The 10,844-nt window shown below is 44.2% G+C and overlaps 1 protein-coding gene across 2 annotated transcripts in view; it reads left to right on the top strand.

Moving 5' to 3' along the window:
- The first annotated feature begins 338 nt into the window (after window positions 1–338).
- Window positions 339–10,844, top strand: part of WWC1 (WW and C2 domain containing 1) — a 134,647-nt gene continuing 124,141 nt past the window's right edge. For both annotated transcript variants that reach the window (XM_018562542.1, XM_018562543.1), the window contains exon 1: window positions 339–538. In XM_018562542.1, the coding sequence (XP_018418044.1) occupies window positions 420–538 (119 nt within the window). In that variant the 5' untranslated portion in view covers window positions 339–419. The remainder of the gene's footprint in view (window positions 539–10,844) is intronic.

The raw sequence follows: 10,844 nt of genomic DNA, 5'->3' as shown, positions 1-10,844 counted from the left end.
TGTGGACCAGGTGTATGGGGGTGCAGTGTGGACCGGGTGTCAGTGTGGAATAGCTGTGTGGAGAGGCAGTGGTGGACCAGGTGTATGGGGGTGCAGTGTGGACCAGGTGTATGGGGGTGCAGGGATGCAGTGGTGGAGGCGGGGTGGGGGGGGGGGGGGGGGGGGGGGGGGTGACAGGAGACCGCACGTGTAGTACACAGCCTGGAGGAAGAGCGATCCCCCCCACCGGGTGTCAGCGATGGATCTCTGGGCTGGGGACACCGCTGAGCCCTGGAAACTTGCCCATCGTCCATTCCACTTTGTATGATCGAGATTCTTCCTGCCCGCTCCAGATCACATTGTATCTTCCTCGGATTCTTTCTTTCTTTCTTCCTCGGATTTAAAGGGTTACTTTATGGGGGACATCTCCCTTTCCGGACATGTTAAGGAAGGAATTACCTCTACCGGAGGGCTGGGAAGAAGCCAGAGATGTTGATGGCAAAGTATATTACATTAATCACAGCACTAAAACCACCAGCTGGATAGACCCCAGGGACAGGTACGACCAGATCCCACTTTCTCTACTTCTTTATAAACTCTTAACTAAAGGCACAACTTATTTTGCTTTCATTTCAGGTAAAGTATGGAATGGTGACAACCCCTGTCAGAGTTTTTCATCCTAGTCCCATGGGGGAGATTTCCCTTCTCTTCCTGCCAACAGGAAGTGAGGGAAAAATCTCTCTAATGTAAGAGAAATCTCCTCTAAGACAGTTGTAGCCAGAACAAGTGTTCCCATAGGGAGATTTCCCCTCTGTTCCTGTTCTGGTGACAACTAAAAATGTTGTTTTCCCCCTGTTTTCCAGTTCCAGTGATGGGGATCACCGTGACAAATAAACAAAGTGAATCTCCCATATGGAGACACAGACAGTAATAAACACCTTATCAAAAATGAAAATAGAAGTTTGGGCTTTAGGCTCCGTTCACACATAGCGGTAGCGTTTTCTGCACAGAAAACCGCACGGAAACAAACCATGCAAACTTTAACATATGCGCGCATTCTGCACATTTGCGGCTATTACTGTTGCCGGAAGGTGCGGAACCTGCTCATAAAATCACGCTTGTACTACTTTGCGGGCCGCTGTAAAAGTTTGAACAATGCACAATGCAATGCATTGTTTTTTTTATGTTTAGAGCAGTTTGGCGCGTATTCGTACAGCCGAATATGTGCGGAAAACTGCTCATGTGTGAATGGAGTCTTAGATGCACACTGAGGGGAATTTATCAAAGCTGGAGCAGACAGAATCTGGAGCATTTGTCCATAGTAACTCATCAGCTTCTATCATTTTCAAAGCTTAACTGAACAAACTGAAGAGAGAAGCTGATTGGTTGCCATGGGCAACAGTTCCAGATTCCACCTGCTCCAGTTTTCATATATTCCCCCCAATGTTTCTTGTTGCTGTTGAATAATTTTGTATAGAACTTGGGACACTTTGATGACAGCAGTATAGATTTATAATTATCTGTCCTAGATTAGCAGCATTGGTAATGTTAAGACAAAACCTTTGTTAGTTTTGGATAGAGTAGAACAAAAGGTTGAAAGCCAATCAGAAAAAAGTGTATTGCCAAAATATTGTTGTCGCCATTGGGAGTTTTCCACTTACATTTTGCTTTGGACACATTCACACAGGGACTTCTAGGATTCCTCTGGCAAGAACCTACAAATACCTGCAGCAGGAATCCATGGCGTCCTCATTCAGACCCAGCCACTGTACGCCTTGAAGTTAAAGTGGAATGCTGGGGAAAATTATTATTAACCCGTGTAGTGGAGCTACCCCAGTACTGCAAGGGTTAAGTGCTCCCCTGAACCCCGGAGCCGGCTTGCTCTTAAGGTGCCCATACACTGCACGATTCTCGTACGAGAATCGCGGGAAATCCCGCGATCGTACGAGAATCTTGCAGTGTATGGAAGGCGTGCGACCGTTTCTACTGTACGGTCGCGCGTCTTCCGTCGAACCAGCAGGCTAGTTAACCTGCCGGGAATCGTACGATTCTCGGCAAGTTAGTGGCCTGCTGGTTCGACAACTGCCGAACGGGCCGGTGTGCACAACGCGCACAATGCCTTTTTGCAGTCAGCGTAAGCCCCCCCCTCATTGCAGTCATCGTAACCCCGCCCCTCATTGCAGTCATCGTAAGCCCGCCCCTCAGGGGGGCGGGCTTGCGATGATCGCAAGTACGATCTGCCTGTCCAAGATGGGCAGATCGTACGTTTTTTAAAGTACTTTACAACCCCCGCAAGACAAAAGTCTTGCGAGGGCTGTAAAGTGTATGGCCACCTTTAGACTGGTCCCTGGAGCCTCTCTCCTATACTGGAGCGGTCTAAGGCCCCATAAATCATCGCTTTATATTCACTGGGGGGGAGTTTATCAAAACTGGAGCAGTTGCCCATGGCAACCAATCAGCATCTTGCTTCAGTTTGCTCAAGCAAAAGTAGAAAATGAGAGATAGAAGCTGATTGGTTGCAGTGCACATCTGCTACAGATTTTGGCTGCTCCAGTTTTGATAAATTCCCCTCACTGTGTATTGGACGTGGAGACGCTGAGGGACACACCATCGCTGCATTGTAGGAGGAGACAGGCTGGAGGGAGCACTGTCACAGCCGGCTGTTATTTTCCTTCCTAGACTAAAAGGAGCACTTAACCCTTGCACTACGGGGTTAACCGCACTGCATGGGTTAATAATAATTTTCCCCAGAGTTCTTCAATGACAGGGTGACAGCGGCGACATCTGTAAGTGGCAGTCCACATGTATGTGATATGATTCCACACGGTTTGGAATAGATGATTGTCTATCCTAAACTGCATGTAATCTAACCATGTTGAAATGTTACCAGAGTATGGTGAATGTGAAGCTGTCACCGGCACAGATACCTCTTCTGATGGCTGTCTCCTTACCTTCTTTTCTGGTGACACCTGTAACATTTTGGATTTTCCATCACTTTCTGTACTGGAGACCACAGTCACCAGGACAAATGGAGAGCATTCATGTCCTGCTTGCTATATCCAAGGTTTGGCTTTAACAACAACTGTTTCTGTTCTTCTCATTCTTGTGGTTGATTCTCCTGTTCAGGTATGTTATTCACACGGTTTGAATCATCAGAGGTGTTATGCAGGTTTTTGGGGGCTGTATGAAGTCCCATTCACACCTGTGCGATCTGAAGTGTTTTAGCCGTCAACGCATGACAAAAGGAATCCCATTATTTTCTATGGGGACCCGTTCACACCTATGCACCAGTTCAACTTTGAAAATGGGTGCGATATACAGGTGAAACTCGAATAATTAGAATATCGTGCAAAAGTACCTGCAGTAAGTGCTGCAAAAGGGGCCCAAACCAAGTACTGAGTACATATGCATGCTTGTACTTTTCAGAGGTCCGATATTGTTCTATGTACAATCCTTGTTTTATTGATTGCATGTAATAATCTACTTTTTTGAGGTTGTGGATTTGGGGTTCTTGGGGTTTTCATGAGCTGTAAGCCATAATCATCACAATTATGACAAATCACGGCTTGAACTATCTTGCTTTGCATGTAATGAGTCTATCCCATATATTAGTTTCACCTTTTAAGTTGCAATAGTGAAATAAATGAACGTTGCACGATATTCTAATTATTCGAGTTTCACCTGTAGTGTGTGCTTTGCCCAATAGGCAAAAACACACATAACATGCATGTACGTTGGTGTTAGTGCATGCCACCAAGCCCCCCAACCCCTAGCAACCTTTACTTAATTTCCCCTTCATTGGCCATAACAAACACATAATGCATGAGAAAAGTGCACCAAAAACAGGCTAAGGGTACGTTCACACCAGATGCAGTGCGTTCCGGCCCGATTCTATTTTGTGGGGCAGGAGGGGGCGTGGCGGGCCATTGAAGTGAATGGCGCCGTAGCCACGCCCTCCGGTCGCAATGCGATCGTCCGCACGGGATCGCAAGGCACATTGTGCCTGTGGTCCAGTCTGGTGCGGTGCGATCAAAATGCTGCAAGCACTATGTGAGCAGGCCGCAATGCGATGCAGTGGCTTCTGGCCAGAATCGAGCCGGAACGCACTGCATCTGGTGTGAACGTACCAACAAATGCATGAAAGTGTGAGCGCAAACTAAGAGTTTTTGTAAGCTATGGGAGTCATTGAGGTTTTCTTTCTGTAGAATTTGCCCTGGATTTGTAAACATAACAGGTCCTGTAGTGTGCAGTAAATTGTAACGGATGACTAATAGAGGAACTGTAAACAAATTGGTTGTTAATACTTTACTTTGTGGTATGGACTGAAAGTTTCCAGGCTGTTGATCTTGGGTTCTGTTTAATGAAAAGTAGTGTATATACTGTACATGTGTGACTGACAGCGACCCTGTATTGTTAGGGTTACATTCATACAAGCCTCCTGCTTTGGTTTTATTTAAAAGCAGAGAAGTTGATCTGGGAAGTAAAAATAAACTTTATACTTCTCAGGTCACTTTCTCCTGTGTTTAACCACCTGCTGACCAGGTCCTGTCCAGGCCATTTTTCAGTGTTCAGCGCTGCGGTACTTTGACTGACATTTATTCCGTCATGCAACACTGTACTGAAATTAATTTTATACCATTTTCTGGGGACAGACAGATCTTACTTTTGGTGGTATTTATTCACCACTGGGGTTTTAAATTTTTACTATATTAAGGAAAAATTGCTGACAATTTTGGAAAAAAAAGTTTTAATTTACATTACCGTATGTTATAATACAATCATTATTACCCAATTTGTGGGTAAAATATAAAAGGCGGGGTCACGTCGGGTAAATAGACACCAAACATGTCAAGCTTTAAAATTGCACGCACCTGCGAAATTGCAAAAAACTACCATGCCTAAAATTGACCATAGGCGACGCTTTAAAAGCTTTTACCGCTCATCAGTTTAGTGTTATTGGTGATTAATGGTCCTACAATTATTGCTCTCACCGCGATGTTCGCGGCGTAATGGGCGCAATCGAAGCCTGTTTGCACGCTTGTATGTATGGCTGGGGGCTTAAAACATTTTTTGTGGGTTTTTTTTATTCTTTTTCATGTGTGACTTAAATTTTTTAAATTTTTTCCCCCTTTTTTTTTTACATAACTTTATTGTTATCACATATGGGGCTAAGAAACCCCCTGTGTGATAGCAAAGAGATGTGACAGGTCCTCTTTATGGAGACATCAGGGGTCTCTAAGACCCCTAATGTCACCTAGGGACCACCAAAGAAGCTGATGAAGCAGAGATCTGCTTCATCAGCTTCTCCCCAGCGTCTGAAGCTGGAGAGTGACAGCAGAATGCGGAAGTGATGTAACAGAACGGCACGTTATACAAGCAATCCACCGGCTCTACAGCCGGTGGATTGCTTGTATGTAAACAGGCATCGCTGCCTGTTTTTAAATTTTGGCAGTTTCCCGCTCGTGCGTGGCTGACGGGACGTCTTATTGTACCGCCATTTCCATGCTTTATATGTGTTTAGACACATTCAGAGTATCTAATCTGCCCCTCAACATACAGATTTTTACTTGCTGGAAGTAACCTGAATTTGTATAAATTTACAAAGTGGGTTGAACACTGGGGTTGATTTATTAAAGATAAATAGACTGTTCACTTTGCAAGGGAATTAGCTTAATGAATGTGGTGAAATTTCACTTTGCAAAGAATACTCAATCACATGTAAGAAGACTAAGAAAAACAGCTTGCACATGATTGGATGGTGGTAGATTTTCACCTCATTCACTAAGCCAAGGGGAAACTTCCCTTGCAAAGTGAATAGCTGATTTGCCCTTAGTAAATCAACCCAACAGTGTGAATTACACCATTTAAAGGATAAGTGCGCTTTAAAACAAAGTGCTCTTATACTTTAAGCTGACCTAACTGATCCCACCCTCCCCTTGCACAGATGCTTACTGAGTTCCCACAGGCCAGGCCTCAGTTTTTTGTTTATATCCTTTGTAGAAAGTCTCCCTCTCCTAGCCGCTTCTCCTCTCCTCCCTCTCCTAGCCGCTTCACAGATCATCCCCATTGACTTCTACGTGGCTCATCTACCTATGTCTCCAGCCCTGGAGACAGCCCCATAGAAGTCAATGGGGAAGTACTGTAAATCCCCAAAATGACTTTTCCATAATTAAAAACAGTTTAAGGTCAATCATCTTTCGTAGATCTTTCCTTTGTGGGCAGAAATTCACTGGTTACCAATGAGCTTAGGCATCACTTGATCCTACATTTTGTAGAAGTATTCCACGTGTCCATTTGTACCGGTCTGGTATACATGTAGAAAAAAACAGGGCTGCAACCAGCTAATCGATTATAAGAATAGTTGTCAACTGTTCTCATTATCGATTAGCTGGTTGGATCCCCTAGCTCTCTCTTGAATGATAGGAGAAGGGCACAGCAAGCAGTGGGGCTGGTGCAATAGCCAGCCTGCTATTGGCTATTGCAATTTGAAATGGCTAATAGCAGGCTGGCTGTTGCACCAGCCCCACTACCTGCTGTATTTACATTCATCTGCCGTCTGCAGAATCTTGCCACTGGCAGCTGTCATTCCCTGGCTGAGGGCTTGTTCACACGATGTCCGGATTCTGCCTGGACCAGAACCGTGCACTCCTGCACCCAAAATGCATCCCAATGTCTCCCATGTGTTTTATGGGCTACAGTTCTCACCAGCGCAGTCCGTTCCGGTCCGGACATGAAAAAATACTGCATGCCACATTTTCTCCGGTCCGGGGACCGGAAACACCCGAATGCATCAAAAATGCAACGAAAACGTGCCGAAAACGCACCAAACTGCAGCTAACATACTGACAGCCCCACTCCAACAAGGTTTAACTGGAACGTGGTATCCCAGCAATAGTACATACTATAATGTACTATTGCTGGGATTTGTAGTCCTCTGTAGCTGGTGTTATTCTGCATTGCAGTGTATATAATGTATTGCTGGCATCTGATGTATTCCTCTATAGCTGGTGTTATTCTCCATTGCGCCATATAATTTTATTATTGCTGGAATTTGTAGTCCTCTATAGCTGGTGGTATTCTGCATTGCGCTGTATAATGATTATACGGCGCAATGCAGAATACCACCATCTCTATATAGAAATACAACAAATGCCAGCAATAGTACATTATACATACAGTGTGTAATGTATTGCTGGAATTTGTATTCCTCTATAGCTGATGGTACGTTGCTCTGTATAATATACAGCACAATGTTCCATCAGCTATAGAGGACTACAAATCCCTCTATCCCAGCAATACATCATAGAGCACCGTGGGGGAGGGGGGGAGTGCAGGCTTACCTGAGCAGATTGTGGACTTGTCTGGCAGCTGCCTTCCCCCTCATGCCTGATCTTCCTTCTTCATGGATCGTGGATGGGCGGGCAGCGACGAGTCTGTGAGGCGGGGAGGAGAAGTAGCGTGCGGGGTGCCGCAAAAAGGCAAACTAAGTGAAATTCAACTAATCGATGATGGAAACGTTTTCCATCATCGATTATAGTCAACTTAGTCGATTAATTGTTGTAGCTCTTGTAGTGTACATTCTAGAAAGAAAAAAATTATTTATTTTGTTAGACAAGAATAGACCAAAAATAATTTCCACATAAAAATTAAAAAATACATTTAAAAACTGCCCTTGCTGAGTGGCAGTCTTGCACAACTAGGGTCCATTGCTAATTTAGGCTTAGGGGCCTGTGTAAAGCATAAAAGAAAAATTGTGTGCGAACTGTCTTAAAGATGTAGGCGGTTCAAGGGTTAACCAATGGTGGGGACAAACCACAATGTTATTTTTTTTTAAAGAAAATTTACTTTATTTGATCAAAAACGGACATACAAAAATTGCTGAACACAGAGCTGACAGTTTCCTGTCCAATAATTAAAACCGATGATTAGTCAAACTGACTTCAATCTATTTTTTGGTTGGATATATATGCCCTTTAGTTCGCTGTACATAGATCCCTTAGGCCCCGTTCACATGTAGCGACTTATCGCGCGATTTCCGCCGCAATATCGCGCATTTTTGCCGCGCGATATCGCGAGAAGTCGCCGGCCAATGCTATTCAATGGAGCTGTCTTAACTCCATGTCGCGGTCGCAAGTCGCTTCTACCGGACCCTTTTTTCGGCGGATTTTGCTTTTTTTCTATGGAGCCCGACGGAGAAGGTCGCGCTACCGTCGCCGGATCGTCGCTGGAACGTCGCCCCGAAAGTCGCGCTATCCCGGCCGCTGCAAAGGTATGTCGCTACATGTGAACGGGGTCTTAATGGTTATGCAGTCTATTAATTGTGTTGGGGATTTTTATACTAGGGTGCATTTAGTAACGATGGTTAATCACAGTGGTGTTAATGATCCAGACAGACACTAGTGCTGTTATATAAATCCACAGGTTGCTTTTTGTCCAAAAACAAAAAAAAAATAAAATATTTTTTTTGGCTGTACAGCAGGCGATCTCTGGGTCATCCAACTGGTCTTTGAGAGCAGCGTCTACGCGTTTCGCCCCTCCTTTCTGGGGCTTCGTCAGGACGTCCTGTGTAAAGCACTTTTTTACTTTCCTAATTCCCACTCCTGCTGGCTCCAAGACTAGAGTCCACAGCATCTTCCCTCTCCACTCTGGTGGTCGGAGGCCCACTGACATCATCACGTACAATGCAGGTCCCATAGGACTGCATTATACGTGTGGACACTGAGGGACAGCCCATGAGCCAGAGTGCAGGGGACAGGGGTGAGCATTGACCAGGGGATCATGTAAGTCTTTACACCATACCCCTAAAAAATAAATAATCAGTTAGCCCTTTCATTGCAGGGGTAGGTTTTTTTTTTTTACAGATAGAGATAAGGGATACAAACAGCCCTGTTGCAGGCTCAAGCAAAAGGGATTTTAAAAGACTTCAGCAGAACAGTTATTGATGCTAATTAAGCAAACGTTTATGTTTGAAGCAAACAAAACACAAATATCTCTGCCCAACCGCAAAGGCTGAAGGAGAAAATATAATGGTGTAGTTTAAGTAGAAGGAATGTCTTATTTTGCAGTGGCCAACTAAGAGTTCTGACCTGAATTCCACTGAATTGTTGAAAAGTGATGTGATCTAAAGCAGGTCATTCAGGCAGGACACCCCCCGAACATATAAGCTTTTAGCAGTTTAGTATATTCAGTCAAACGAATTTTGATCTCTGGGTAGATGTTAAAGCACTAAGAAAAGGTCTTCTTGCGGGTTTAATAATAAAAAAGCAGCTCTCGCTGCAATACTCAAGTATCTTCCACAGTAATTCCTTTCCACCACTAGATCTCCTAGGTCTTCCAGGTAGATGATGTCAAACATAATTGAACCTTGAAGACTCAGGGCATCCTGTGAGTGCAGGGCATCATGGACCCACCTCATGAGGGGGTGTCACCACGGCGTCCTGCAATGGTGCAACAGTGTAATAATGCAGAGAGCAGCCCTGATATGAGGATTACATAATTGATGTCTACCCATTGCCAGAGAAGAGCCCAAGGATAAGAGCGCCCTGTATGTCAGGTGACCAGCCTGAAGACTTCTAAAAAAGGTAAGTATACAAAAAAAATAACCCTATAAAATACATGGTGGGGAGGGGCCCATGTCCACAACTGAATAGAGTTTTTAAGTTTTTACCTTGTTTTACAACTAAGTTGGCCCTGCTTGAGGTGTAACGTGTTGGATGCAAAAGCTCTATCTGATAAAGAGTCTTATAAATCCATGCAGGATGAGATTGTCCCTGAGGAGTTACAAGCGGCTGAGAGAGACTATTTTGGCTCCTATTGATGCGGTGTGTGCCAACCTAAAGATGGAGCAGCCTATAACTTCCACTAATGTTGCTACCTGTCTAAGATCCCTAAGCGGCCCTAGGACTACTAAATCTTTTCCCATGCACACACTAGTCCCAGACCTCCTCTACACTGACTGACTCTGATTAACTATTTTCATCTCCCAAACGTTTTGCAATCTAATACCAATTTGAGGAGGCGTGCTGTTCCCATAGTTTATCCGGTGGTGTTTTATCTTAACAAAGCACTGACAAATTCTGAGGATGCAACAGTGTTTCGGATCCCATATCCAGATGTTTAGAAACTCTCTCCAAAGCCTTGTTTTTGCTTGCAGGGACTTTATTGCAGCCTGCCATGGTTGTGATGTTGATTTGTCAAACATTAGGGGAACAGACTACCGTATATACTCGAGTATAAGCCGTCCCGAATATAAGCCGAGGCACCTAATTTTACAAAAAAAAAACTGGGAAAAAGTATTGACCCGAATATAAGCCGAGGGTGGGAAATTAGGCAGCTACTGGTAGATAGATACCAATAAAATTACATTAATATTTATTTAAAAGAAAAATAACCTAGCTCTGTAAGTGGAAAAGGGGGTACAGGGCTACATATCATGTACTACGGATCATTTAACCCATTCATATTAGCAGAGGATAATTGTAAATCTATTGTTCAGTGCACTCTATATGTAGTATATAGTACATGTACATATAGAGTGCCTGCAACAATACATTTACAATGATCCTCTGCTAACATGAATGGGTTAAATGATCCATAGTACAGGGCTACATACAGATCATTTAATCCATTCAGGTTAGTATAATTGTAAATGTATTGTCTGCACTGTATTAGCAGTATATACTCCATATAGAGTATATACTGCTAATACAGTGCAGACAATACATAATTGGTTACTGTAATAAATCCCCCCAAATCTCCCCTCACTTACTGTGATTCACTGTGCCGGAGCAGGGACGAGTCAGCGGCGCGCTGGTCCAGTGGGAGGAGCTCCAGGTGATAATTACAACCCCACCTGGAGCTCCTCT

This window comes from Nanorana parkeri, unplaced genomic scaffold (assembly GCF_000935625.1).
Source record: "Nanorana parkeri isolate BGI_ZX_2015 unplaced genomic scaffold, ASM93562v1 scaffold582, whole genome shotgun sequence".
NCBI classification, from domain to species: Eukaryota; Metazoa; Chordata; class Amphibia; order Anura; family Dicroglossidae; genus Nanorana; species Nanorana parkeri.
Note: the sequence above shows the minus strand (reverse complement) of the source record. Positions and strands in the feature narration are given on the sequence as shown.